The sequence below is a fragment of the Mobula hypostoma genome, chromosome 23 (genome assembly GCF_963921235.1).
Source record: "Mobula hypostoma chromosome 23, sMobHyp1.1, whole genome shotgun sequence".
In the NCBI taxonomy this organism is placed as follows: Eukaryota; Metazoa; Chordata; class Chondrichthyes; order Myliobatiformes; family Myliobatidae; genus Mobula; species Mobula hypostoma.
In genome coordinates this window covers 47,436,285-47,450,648 of record NC_086119.1, presented here as the reverse complement: position 1 = coordinate 47,450,648, position 14,364 = coordinate 47,436,285, and the positions used below count along the sequence as shown (strand labels likewise).

Genomic DNA, 14,364 nt, shown 5'->3' with positions numbered 1-14,364 from the left:
GTCGGGAGGGAAAATAAATCAGCCATGTTCAAATGGCAGAGAAGACCTGAAGGGCTGAAAGGCAAAATTCTGCTCCTATGTCTTATGATCTTGTAGTCTATCATTACATTCAACAAATATTTCACCAGATGTAAAGAGAGAACCCAGTGTTGATAGTTATAACACACAAGTCAAGGTGAAGTTCAGGGTTGGGCACGTTGATATGAGATAGATAAGGTACACAGGCTGAAATCAGTAATATGCCATTGTTGTTTAGTAAATCTGTGAGAATGAGGAGTGTACTTCTCCCTGGAGCTTGTTGCCCTGTGCAAAGAGGTAATGGCGGGCTCTGACCTTATTCTTTTTACCCATCTTTGTCCCAAATTCTTTATAATTTTGGCAGGCAAAAATAACTATTGTTTTCTCAGCCGGATGGCCCTGTCCTGTGTTAAAGCATGTAGTTTCTGTTCCTCTACCTGGCTTTAAATATTTGCCGTGGTTCTGACTTGTCCCGGGGATTCCTCTTGATTGAGTTACCTCCAGAGGTGACGGGAATGTCTGGCGAAGGGGATCGAGGAGCTGCATTGTGATTCCTGAGGGAAGGGGCAGAGGGTGCAGCCAGTCTCCACTCCACTGGAGGCATGGGGCTTTGGGACCTCGACAGGATGAGTGCTGTCTGTGGCTTGTTTGGCTGGTCTGTCCTGGTTGGCAAGCGAGCCTTGATCTCGTGCGTGGGCATGGCGGTTCTGTGTGGGCTGCTGAACCTTGACATTTGCTTGTGAGCTGTTGAAAATTCAAGAGATTATTGATCAATCAGCAGAAATCGGTCAACACCCATATTACTCAATAGCTGATGTATAGGGGTTAGACCCAAGGTTTACACCGACTTCCTACAAATGATGTAATCAGAACCTCCCCCAAAACTCAAATTGGAACCAAACCAAGATGTCGTCCTTTTATATTCTGTGCCAATAGACAACATGTTATGGATCCTATCCACTGTGTCTTTATTTGCTTGTACCATCACTTCTTTCAATGTTCCTCTTCCCATCTTTTAATATTCTTATTCCTTAATGTACAGTTCCTTGACCCCTTCTTACTAACATATCTCTTTACTTTTAACGGTGTCTGCCACTCTTCTTCCTATCCTGTCAACACCTTTCTTGCTATTTGCTGTGCCCATAACTCGGAGACGCTGGCAAATTCAGCACAATTCACCCAAATGCTCATTCCAGGTTACTTACATGTGTAATGAGAATAGGAACTCAACAGGCACCAGATCTTCTCTGCCAAATTTTCCTTGATCGTTTGCCTCTGACTCCCTATTCCAACTTCCTACACTTGTGATATGTCTTTCTTAATGTGATCTTTTTAATAAACCCCTTAACTGTTAACAGCTATTCTCTGATAACATTTTTTTTATTGAGAATAGCGCGCAATTGGCCTTTCCAGCCCTTCGAGGCACATCGCCCAGCAACCCCCGATTTAACCCGAGCCCAATCATGGGACAATTTACAATGACCAACCGGTACGTCTTTGGACTGTGGGAGGAAACCGGAGCACCCAGAGGAAACCTGCAAGGCCGCAGGGAGAACGTACAAACTCCTTACAGACAGCAATGGGAAATGAACCCGGGTCGTTGGTACTGTAAAGTACTGTGCTAACCACTATGTTAATGAACAATATTCTGCCCATTTCCCTCCCTACTGCTCAAGGAGTTTTACAAGCCACAGTCTGTCAGTTAAGATGGCACTACTGACAGCTCACTGGTAGTTAGAAAGTTACGAAACCCGACTAAAAGCATCACTAAAAACACCTTTTGCGGCCATAATTTAACACAATTTGCCGCAGAAACAGGGATGAGTCCGTTATTTGGTCAATTTAAACGTTGGCCAGATAGGCTGAAAAGAAAAGGTGACAGAATCTGAGGCAAGAGCTGATTTCGCTCACTCTCTGCAATGGTCACACCTCTCTCCGTGACACTGAGGCTACGAAGACTACCCCAGTTGATATGCTCCATGACCACTAATATGACGAACCGATATGTGAGGCTGTGGGCCTATTCCGGGGTTCGGATCGGAGGACTCAATTTGGTTTGGAACGCTGTTGTTCACTTCAATTGTTTGCATGGTTTGTGTTTCCTTTTCTTTCTCTTGCGCATCGATGTTGGTCTTTTATTTATTTTGTTTCTTTAACTGGGTTCTTTTGGGATTCTTGTTTTGTGACTACCTGTAAGCAGACAAATCTCAAGATTGTATAATTTATTCTTTGATAATAAAGATACTTTGAAGTTGCCTGCCTGGAAGCCTTGCTGACTGGTACTGAGTAGCTCAGCACACAGAGAGCAGGATGAATCTCCTTCACCTGAACTCTGTTTCCAAAGTCCACTTGATAGGATGATCATTAGAGACCATTACCCCCTCGGCCCTTCAGCACGATGAAGACAGGAGGAGGCTGGAGGGTGTGTAAGAACAGTGAAAGAGTAAACATGCAAAACAATTACAGCCAGGCCAATGTAAAGTGGATCTTGGATCCTTTCAATCAGCCTACCATGTTCAGTACCTGGGCCCTGCCTACCAGAGCAGTATTCATCAATTGTTCCTAAGTATCCATGGGAATATGGGTTACCCACCTCCTTCATGGGAAATGAAGGTTTTCTCCAGTGCCTGGCAACTTCCAGAATCTTACCCAAGTTATCCCAAAGAAAAACTTCATGAAGAGTGAGGTGAACAAAGTGATTAGTGGAGCAAAACTTTGAATTGGTTGGTCCCGTTACTCAGTTATTGTCACGTCCTGGTCTGCCTGCTGCCTACCCCTGTCCTCGCAAGTTAACCCATTCTTAACCAGCTGGCACTTACTGAGCGATGTACAACGGCACGGGTCGTGCTTGTCGAGGTAATGTTCCAAGGTGTCCCAACCCCCACCCACACGCACCATTACATGGTTCCGTAAAATCTGTGGAAAAACAGCAGAAGAACATCAGGAGCGTTGATGTCTTGTGTTCAACAACAAGCTACACAATTCTACATTCTTAATTTCATTTCTGGAACAGTTTGCAGCACATAAATTCAGCTTGCGGTGAATTTTATGTAAGAATCAAAGATGGTATTTCAGGATCAAAACATGGAATTGGTGTCCAAGGATAAGTAAAATTGCCAGTTTGATAGAACAACTGGCAATTGTCACATGGTCAATAATAATTTGATCTAGTCCTTGTCCAGTAATTCAATTCAATAAAATCCGATATTTGGGAAGCTAGGCGGCATCTGTGGAGAGTGAAACTGAGTTAACGTGTCAGAATAATTCAGGTTAAAACAGTTAAGTTTCAGAAAGGGGCAGGGGACTGCAGGGGGAAATGGAGAGAAGCTGCACTGGAAAATATCCCACTTAGCCCTATTGCTTTGCTTCTGTGTTATAACCAAATCTTTAATCACGGAAAAGTGCCGGGATTCACTGGCATTAGAGGCAGTCCAAAAGAGATTCATTAGGCTCATTCCTGGAACAAGAGGGTTGCTCTATCATGAGTGACTAAAGGAAGTACATCTTGTGACGAGAATACACATAAAATTAAGATGTTTGCTGGCCTGGGTTAGCATCAGTGACATCAGCAAGTGGTCTGCCACCTGTCCTCAGGGGAAGGAGAGATAAGGAACAATGGAGCAGCGTCTGGAGATGTGTAATGAAGGGACGGGGGAGAGAGAGCTGTCTGGAGCGGCTCCCCCTTTGAACCCTGAACTGTTTGAAGTGATGGACAGGCGATACCCCAGTAGGGGGATAAAAAGGGACAGGTTCGCTAAGGCAGGACACACACGACACCCGAGGTAACGAGACCCTGGAAGCGGTGCGCCTCTCACGAGTCGGTGGGAAGTACCGGACAACGCACAGGGTGGAAAGGTACGATCAGCGGGAACCCGGTGTGTGTCCGCCCTTGCTTGGGTGCCGGGTTCACTGCAGAGGATCGACCGCATCTGGAGGAGGGGTCACAGTCGGTGACCTCAGGTGACATCACCAAGGACCCGCCCAAAAGCTGCTTGTGAGCCATATCGTCGGTCTGTGAGTGAAGCCGTGTCGGAATGATCAGTCGTTCCTGTTCTCTCTCTCTCTCTCCCCCCACATTGTCCATCACCATGGCAACAATTACTGCGAACTGAACTAAATTGGACTGAACTTTTGTGTCACTTTGAAATTTGGTCATTTACCCCTAGACAACGATAGAGCTTGATTGATGCTGTTCTCTTAATTCTGTGCACATGTGTGTTTATCATTGCTGAACTGTTGCATTTATTATCCTTTCGATTACTGTGTTGCTTGTTTCTTTAATAAAACTTTCTTAGTTCTAGTAATCCAGACTCCAACTGAGTGATCCATTTCTGCTGGTTTGGCAACCCAGTTACGGGGTACGTAACAATCTACAGTGTACTCTTCACAATTTAGAAGAAAGAGGGGTGATCTTAATGAAACACACAAGATCTTTAGGGGGCATGAAGAGGGTAGGTGGGATGCATCCTCTAGAACCAGGATTCCCAGTCTGGGGTCCACAGAGCCCTCAGTTAATGGTAGGAGTCCATGGCATAAAAAATGTTGGGAACCCCTGCTTTAATGGGAGAATCTCAAATGAGGGAACATAGTTAAGGCTAAGAGCATGGTCATTTAAAACTTTTTCCACAGGGAGTGGTGAATTTCTGGGATTCTCTGCACTCAAGGTTTGTGGAGACTGGATCACTGGCAGACCTTGAAGAGCCTTTAAATGTTTAAAATTTTGGTGAAATGAGGGTCACAGTAGAGGAATAAGTGCTTGGAGAGGATCAGCCATGAACATACTGAACGATGGGGTAGGCTTGAGGGGTCAAATGCCCTATTGTTCCTACTTCCTTAGGTCCTCCTGACCTGTTATCAGGTGCAGATTAACAAAAGCCTTTCAGAAATCCAAATACACTTTATTCATTGGCTCCTCTTTGTTGATTCAGTTAGATCCATCCTCAAAGGGTTTGAATAAATCTATTCAACCAACACACACCAAAGTTGCTGGTGAACGCAGCAGGCCAGGCAACATCTCTAGGAAGAGGTACAGTCGACGCTTCAGGCTGACACCCTTCGTCAGGACTGTTGTTTGCTGTTGTTTGAATAAATCTATTATACACTCTTTCCCTCAGAGGAGATTAGTTTTCTGTCTTTAGCTCAGTTTAGACCATCAGAGGGTTAACTGAGCTGCCAGTGTTCCCCCTCCCATAACAGTACAGGTGAATCTGCCATAATCGTTGGATCACCCAGTACCAGCACTTTAATTCCCATCCCATTCTCATGCTGACATGTCTGTCCTCTGCATCCTCTACTGCCAAGGTGAGCTCGAAGCAGACTACAGGAACTAGACTTATAGTCCACTTGGGTGGTCTACAACCTGGTGGTTCAACACTGAATTCTCTAACTTCCAGCAAAACTGCTCCCTCTCTGTCCCCTATTCTCATTCCTCCTGATCCACCTTGACCCTGTCATCATGTCTCTTTGCCCTCCTCCACCCTTCCCATCAATCCATCACCCACATATTCCTCCCGATTCCTTTCCCCCACTATGTCCTCCTTAACCTCCCCCCCCACCCGCCCCAGTACCTTCATTCCATGCTCCACCTTCATCTCTTATCAGTTTCCATCTTCTTCAGTCCTGCGTCACTTCCACCTATCCCTTTCTGGCACTATTCCCACTCTCCCCTTGCCAATCTTCCATCACCCCCTCACCTGGATCCATGCATCACCTGCCAGCTCTTGCTCCACCCCTTCCCTTCAAGCAGTTACCACCGTGGACAAAAAAGTCAATGACCTGGGGGTGTGGATTTACCTTCAACAGTAGGAGGACGTCCATTGAAGTACAACCTTAATACCTCTAGAATAGTGAAGATTTACTTTTTTAGAAAGTTATCTCAATGATCACTCTAACAAACTTTTTCAGATGACTGGCTGCATCATGGCCTTGTATGGCACAGGAACGCAAGAATCTTCAGGGTGGACTCTGTCCAGTACATCATGGGCACATCCTTCCTCACCACTGGAAATATCTACAAGGTGCTGCCTTAAGAAGTCAATATCCATCAAAGATCTCATCATTTGGGCCACCTCACAGCTACCACTGGGCAAGAGATATAGAAGCCTAAAGTCCCAAACCACGAACAGCTGCATCCTTTCACCATTCTGTTCTTGAAACACCTTGCACCTCCATAATCATTATCTCAGTGCAGCATGACCACTTTGATCACTTTGCACTACAATTGACATTGTTTGCTTTTTGCTCTAGTAGTATAATTTATTTTTTTCTTTGAATGCTCCTTATCTGATGCTATGTGTCTGTGATGTTGCTTCAAGTAAGCTTTGCATTGTACCTGTGCATACATATACTTGTGCATATGACAATAAACTTGGCTTTGACTTTGCAACTCTTGGTCTAGAAGAACGGTGGATGCAGAAAATCCCTGGATAATCACTTGAAAAGTCAAGAGCTGAGAAATGAATATCTCACTCACCCTCACAAAAATCAAGGTGCTGGAGTCTCCCACCTTATACTTCCCTTCAGAGACTTTCACCATGGGAAACTGCTCTGGACAGGTGCAGCGACTCACAAGATGGCAAACCTGTGGGTTAAAAATAAAAGGAATGTGCATTTAAAATTCTTCTTTTACAACTTCAACACTTCTTCAAACACCTCACAATCAGTAGTCTTTACTTACTGCCCATTACACCACTGGCATTCGGGGCAGCAATCTCTGCCCCTCCATCTCTGGCGGTGCTCAGGGATTCCTCTGCAATGTCAGCAGCTTCCTCTCGGTTTTCACTACTGTCAGTCATGCAAGTCCTGGGTGGAGACTCAGGAATACCGTCGCACTCAGACGTAGAAGGATACTTCGTTGCTGCTTCTATAACAGTTCTGATTGACCAGCCAGTGTTGCTAACCCTGAGTTTTACCCCCAAACCCGGAGGACCGTTGGACCACACTTAGCCTGGCCTCTACACGTTGACCTGTTTGGCATGGGTGACCCTACCAAAAGCTAAAGCATAAAGCTCTGACTCCAGCTAACATAGCTCTCCAGGTCATTGAGGTATGCAAGCCACCAAATCAAATGTCAAGGTTGTGGTCGTCTTGGAGGTGGTAGAGTCTTTACTGATGACACATTCTGGGGGGGGGGGGGGTGGAACAGAGCCACACAGGTTTGTTTCTGACCTCTGGTGCATACTGATGGATGGATGGACGTGCAACAGAACTACCAGGCTTTATCAATCTCCAAAAGAGAGTCAAACACCTGCTCTTGCTATTACTTAGTGCATGAATTACTATCAATATCCAGAGGGTCACCATTAACCAGAAACACAGTGGGGCACCACATAAATACCATGCCTACAATAGTAGATTAGAGGATGAGTAGCCCAAAGTGAGACATTTCATGCCCTTTCCAGCATCAGCAAGACCAAGTCAAGAATATGGTTGACCTGCCTATACAAATTGCAACTTCAACAACACCTAAGACTCAAACCGATTCAAGACAAAGTGGCTCATCAAATCCAACTCCTACCAATCTTAACACCAGCGGGAAAGGAATCAGTAAAACTCAAGCTGCACATACACTTGGGAGAACTCGGACAGAAATACTTTAATACTCTGCACCTACAGAATAAATCTGAACTGACAGACGCTTCTGAGGCTTTGTGCAATGTTTCATGGAAGCCAAACAATGTCTTTACAGCACACTATAGGTTCTCACAGCTATGGCAGACCCCTGACAAAAACAGGTTATTTCATCACCCTAACAGTACAGGAAAGCAAGTGCAAAGATTTTCCTCTGAGCAAATTCCAAAGGAATTATGCTTATTCAAGCATAGATTGTGGGAGTCCCATATGGGTGGACACAGGAGAGCATCTTGTCTGAAAAGTACAATTTGTCCTGGGACTAAGCATGCTCCACAACTCACCACCAGGAGGCAGTCATAGTCATACTTTATTGATCCCAGGGGAAATTGGTTTTCGTTACAGTTGCACCATAAATAATCAAATAGTAATAAAACCATAAATAATTAAATAGTAATATGTAAATTATGCCAGGAAATAAGTCCAGGACCAGCCTATTGGCTCAGGGTGTCTGACCCTCCAAGGGAGGAGTTGTAAAGTTTGATGGCCACAGGCAGGAATGACTTCCTATGACGCTCTGTGTTGCATCTGGGTGGAATGAGTCTCTGGCTGAATGTACTCCTGTGCTCAACCAGTACATTATGTAGTGGATGGGAGACATTGTCCAAGATGGCATGCAACTTGGACAGCATCCTCTTTTCAGACACCACCGTCAGAGAGTCCAGTTCCATCCCCACAACATCACTGGCCTTACGAATGAGTTTGTTGATTCTGTTGGTGTCTGCTACCCTCAGCCTGCTGCCCCAGCACACAACAGCAAACATGATCGCACTGGCCACCACAGACTCGTAGAACATCCTCAGCATCATCCGGCAGATGTTAAAGGACCTCAGTCTCCTCAGGAAATAAAGAAACCTCTGACTCTTCTTGTAGACAGCCTCAGTGTTCTTTGACCAGTCAAGAGAAGCTTTACACAGACTTAATTCCCTTCCAAAAACATCCCTGTTTGCCAGGGAATACATACCCGCAGCCTGCAGACTCCATGGAGGTCGCGTAAGCCTCCACAGAGATGCCAGAGATTCCACAGTGAAGAAAGTCATGCCCAATGGTCGGAATTCAAGCAGCAAAAGACAGTTGGCCAGTCCTGTCAGTAGGTATGACACTTCGAGAAGGTGTGTTCCTCTAAGCAACACTCTATGAGAAAATGGCAAAATGCATCAGCTCCACACAGAGATAGCTGGAGCATAGCAGTGGCCACTCTTGCCCAAACCCGTGACTGGGCCACTGAAACAGCATCCTTACTTTGTTACACTCAAAGTAGACAAACAACCTGTGAGACTTGAGCTGGATGCTGGGTCAGCTGTCCTCTTAGTACTTGAATTATTCTTATACCAGATTCCAAAATTACAACTGCTGAACTCGATGTTCTGCGGCCACACAGGAGCTAGCAAGGACGTACGTGGTGTTTTTACAGCCACAGTGGTTCACCAAGGGTACCTGTTTCACTTAACCACTCATGGGGTCAGGGGGAGGCCAACAGCCTAATCTGCTGGATGGAAATTGGATTAAAAAGATGCCATCAATTCTGTCTGGCATCAACCATACTGGGGGGAGCCCAGCATTGATATCCCTCTTACAAAGGCACCAGCAGATTTTCCAAGCTGACACTTTGGGTTGTTACCGTGGTCCAGCAGCTAAGTCTAAATTTAAGTAAAGTTTTACAAGGCTCACCCAGTGCCATATGTGGTGGGCACAAAGGTAGGAAATGAACTTGATCAGATACAGAGAGTAGCTGTGATACAGATTGCCTTCACCAGTGCAGAATTTAAGCAATTTCTTGAGAATAATGGCATTAGGCATCTCTCAACAGCTCCATACCATGTAGCATCAAATGGCTTGGTGGTACCAACAGTGAAATGATGCCTTTCCAAACAAACACAGGGTGACCTGATGACAAAATTAAGCAGCTTCCTTTCCAGTATCGGGTTACCCTAAATGAACTTACAAGTGCATCACCCGCATAAGTAACGTTTAGCCGCACAGTACGCGGAAGATTAGATCTACAGCCAGCCGTCCAGGAGCCAATTTGCAGCGAGAAGCATTGAAACAAGAATACGATATGCACACCAGGCCGGAAATGTCTGGTGCCAGAGACAACGCCTACACACGCATCTCGCAGGAAGAAAACTGTCCAGTGACTGTTGTCCGGAGTTGTCAGTCAGGGAGCAGAACTTGAGCTAATGAATATTAGGCAACATTTGGATGATATATGCCAGTGAACCGATGAGGAACCCAAGGAAGCTGCAGAAGCTTCCTCTGCTGATGAAGATAGGAAACCAGCAGATGAGTTAATGGACACTTCATCAAGGGAAGGGAAGATTCACAGCCCACCGCCCTCGACATCAGCTAACCAGGAAGGCTGAGAGGAAAGCTGCCCACAAGTGTGCACTGGTCAAGTGACCTGTACCAAGCGCGATAGATATTGGATCATTTTTCTCATTTCTCAGCCCAGCAGTGCTCTGTTGTAACCTGTGAAGATCTCCTACATTATCCACACCACCACCAAACTTTGAGTCACTGCAAACTTATTAATCCATCATTTCACTCTCTCATCCAAGTCATTTATAAAAATCCCAAAGAAATGTTTCCAGAACAGATACCTGCAGGATACCACTAGTCACACACCTCCAGGCAGATTATACCCCATCTACTATCACCCCCTGTCAAGCCGATTTCAAATTCACACAGCCAATTCTCCCTAAATCCACGCCTCCTGACATTGTGAATGAGTCCACCATAGGGAACTTTGTCAAATGGCTTATTAAAATTCATAACCACCACATCCACTGCTCTACCTTCATCAATTTGTTTTTTCACTTCTTTGAGAAAGTCAATCAGGCTCAAAGGCTGCGAGTTCCCCTCACAAAAACGTCAATTGGACTCATGGGCTACATTCTGCCCCTTTCAAAGTGATGCTAACTCTCCCTAACCAGACTATGCTTCTCCAGATACATGTAACTCCTGACTAAGAATCTTCTCTAACAGTTTGCCCACTACCGATGCAAGACTCACTAGTCTATGATTCCTAGGATCATCTCTATTACCTTTCTTGAACAAAAGAACAGAATTTGCCTCTCTTTACCAATCTTCTGGTATTACTGCTGTGGCCTGTGAAGATGCAAAAAATCATTGGCAGGGTGCAGAAATCCCTTCCCATGTTTCCCATTGTAACCAGGGTATAATTCCTTCTGGCCTGGGACTTAGCTGTACTCAAGTTTTTCAAAAGATCCAGCACATCCTCTTTTTTTTTTTAACTTCATGTTCTCTGCTGACCTCACATTCATCAAAGTCCCTCTTGCTGTGTATTTACTATTTAAGTTATTTGAGTAATATTGTAAATATATTGTTTGATTAAGTATTCTTTGTTGCTTACATAATTCATTACGGGTTATATGTAAAATAGCGAACATCATTATGCCACCATGTCATAAGTGCACGCCTCCATGAACGTCACGCACCGTTGACCACGGCTTGTTTTTCCCGTCACTTCAATCTGTTCGAGAGTTATACTACGTACAAGTTGAGATGCACTCTATATTGAGTTAGAGTTTACAGCCAAGCAGGAAGGAGTGTTGTGCATTTAATATTTCAGTAATATTTAAGTAATATTTTGAATATATTGTTTGATTAAGCATTCTTTGTTGTTCACGTAATTTATTATGGGTTATATGTAGGAGGGAGGAGAAGATGGCGACGCAACGCAGCACACGCGGCCATTCCGAATGAATATCGATATGTGTAACTAGGGGTGCCGTGCACAATCCGGATTTGATGGAGACAGCCGTGAGAAGCGCAGAGGAACATCTGGAGAAACTTCTGAAATGCCCGCTTCGCTGCCGCTGCTACTGTGCGATCGAGAATCTCCGGAGACGAAGGCCCCAAATCCTCGGCTTTGCCTATCGCCTGTTGCTGGGGCCGGCGTCGAAACGCTCAGCAGAGATGGTGCTCGGTGCTCGGTGTTGAAGAGGTGGTCGGACGATCAGAGTTTTCGGATGGACTCGAAGTTGGACTGTGGTCTGATGCTTCCGGGATGGTGCATCGGCAAGCTGGCAGCGCTGGAGGTTTACCATCTGTGTGAGATGATGGGACTTGTGAGAGACTCTGAGACTTTTACTGTGCCGTGGTCTGTTCTTATCAAATTACGGTATTGCTTTGCACTGTTGTAACTATATGTTATAATTATGTGCTTTTTGTTAGTTTTTAAGTTGGTTTGTCATGTGTTTTCATGATATCATTCTGGAAAAACATTTTTATCATTTCTTAATGTATGCATTACTAAATGACAATAAAAGGGGACTGTGTCTCCTCATAACCATAATCATAATGTAAAAGTATGTGAATGGCATACATCACTACACCACCACTTCATAAGTGCATGCCTCACTAAAGTAAAAACAAAACTTAAGTACACACATTATCGTGGAGTCCCTGTGTCTTTTTTGATTAGTTTTATGCTTGGAGTTACAAAACATTACACTTCTCACTTGTGAAGTGAAGTATTCATTAAGGACCTCTCCCAGACACATTTCTTCTTGTATCCCGGCTCAGACCTACCCTTATTCTAGTCATCAGCCTGTTCTTCACGTATGTGCAGAACGCCCTGGGGGTTTTCTCTATATCAACTCACCAAGGCCTTCTCACGTCCCCTTCCAGCTATCCCAAGTCCCTTCTTAAGTTCTTTTCTGGCTAACTTATAACTCTTAAGAGCTCCGTTTTAACTTTGCTTCCAAAACCTTAAGTATACTTTCTTCTTCTTGATTAAAAGTTGCTACTCTCTTGTCAACCATGCTTCCTTCACCCAACTTTCTTTTCCCTGTCCAGAACCCTGTGCTAGTGCTTCCTAAACAACTGCCATATTTCCACTGTGCACTTTCAAGAAAGTTTTCTCCCAAGTTCCAGCCCAGTAGCATTTTAATTAGCCTTCCTCAAATGAAGTATTTTTCCATACCGTCTGCTCCTATCATTGTCCAAGACTATGGAGAAATTTTTAGAAGAACAATAGCAAGGTTTATTTGTAGAAACTAGGTCCACTGTGGGACTTAAGATGCGGAAGAATTCATTCCTTAGAGCCTCTTGGGCCTTCTTTACATCTTGACCCTGACTGAAATTATTCCAATAAATTTTAGTAACAACTTGCCATCACTCCCAGTCTCCAGCCCAGCCCTGTGCTCAGACTTATCTCACTACTTCCATGGCTTGTTTGACATCTAGTCTTGGATGAGCACCAGCATCTTCAATTCTATACCTAACTGCCCTTGCGAAGATGATGCTGAGCCACCTACTTGATCAGCTGAAGCCTTGGTGTTCAAGTAATTCAGAGTGGTATACACAGTTCTGGGCTTCATGGATAGAGGCACAGGGTGTAAAAGCAGAGAACGCATGCTGAACAGTCACTAAACACAGGTCTGGCATCAACTGGAGAACTATATTCAATTTTTGTCACCTGTTTTTAAGAAAGATGTGAAGCCTTTATAGGGGTTCAGAAAGGGACTGGGGTATTACAACAATTACAACCACAAGGACAGATTAGAGAAGCTGGGACTGGTTTTCATCTAAGAAAGCCAAGGGGAGAACTGGTAGGTTTATAAAATGAATAAGGATATGACCAGTTTGGATGATGGGAAGATGTTCCTGTTGGTGGAAAGGCTGAAGATTGGAGGTCACAAGTATAAATTGTGAGAGAGAGGGGAACATGTGGTCAGATTGCTCTAGATGCTGAAGTGGTGCTGGAATCCAATAAGGCTGTCAAGAGGACACTGGATAAAGACCTGGGTAAGCAACATCTGCAAGGCCATAGAGAAAGGGCCACGGGGACTGAGCTAGTGAGTCGCTTTAGTTGAGAGCCAGGATAGTCAAGATGGACCAAACTCCTTCTGTAGCGCAACTATCTCATGATTTTAGGAATGGTACAATGAGAAAAAACTTCAGTCATGAGGGACTAGGAAAGGCAGGAAACTATTACTTAGAGCAGAAAAGGTCCATGCGATAGTAATGAACAACGTGGTTTCTGATAGAGGACATATGAAGAACCCCTCTTCCCCTGGAGTCTCAGGTCAGAGGTCACAGAGATTGGCAAAGAAACCCAAGGGCACTCTTCCAATAGCAGGCGAGTCTACGACTAGAGGGCACTGACTCAAGGATGTTGCTTCAGAACAAAGATAAGGAGGAATTTCTTTCACCAGAAGGTGATGAATCTGTAGAATTCATTGTCGCTGCCCTGTCCTTTTCTTACTAGTACACAGGAAGAGGCTAAAGAGCAAAGTTCCAGAGATTGAGACAACAAAGAGGTGGCCACAGGAGGCAAAGAAACTGCTAGGGAATTGTTTCTAGTCAGTGGATTGGGCCATGTTCAAGGACTCATCTGTGGATCTGAATGAGTACACCGTGGCTGCAACGGACTTTATTAAAACAGCTGCAGATGAGTGTGTCCCCCCAAATTAGTTCAGAGTCTTCCCCAATCCGAAGCCCTGGATGAACCACGAGAACCAAAATCTGCTGAGCGCCAGATCAGGGCATTCAAGTCTGGTGACCATAAAAGTTACAGGAGATCCAAGAAGGATCTATGGAAAGCCATCACACAGGTGAAGTAGCAGCTGTGAATCAACGAAGGATGCTCAACAGTTGCAGCAGGGCTTAAATAAATACAATCACCTCTTATAAAATTAAGTCAAGCACATTAGAGACCAAAAACCTTCACTTCCAGACGTGCTCTATGCC

The 14,364-nt window shown here is 44.7% G+C and overlaps 1 protein-coding gene across 1 annotated transcript in view; it reads right to left on the bottom strand.

Moving 5' to 3' along the window:
* The window catches only part of LOC134336727 (GAS2-like protein 2A), a 47,734-nt gene that overhangs the window by 16,495 nt on the left and 16,875 nt on the right, over positions 1 to 14,364 (bottom strand). Inside the window, exons 3-5 of the mRNA XM_063031139.1 lie at positions 6,491 to 6,598; positions 2,838 to 2,934; positions 456 to 762 (exon numbers count right to left, since the gene is read on the bottom strand). Coding sequence (XP_062887209.1) covers positions 456 to 762; positions 2,838 to 2,934; positions 6,491 to 6,598 — 512 coding nt within the window. The remainder of the gene's footprint in view (positions 1 to 455; positions 763 to 2,837; positions 2,935 to 6,490; positions 6,599 to 14,364) is intronic.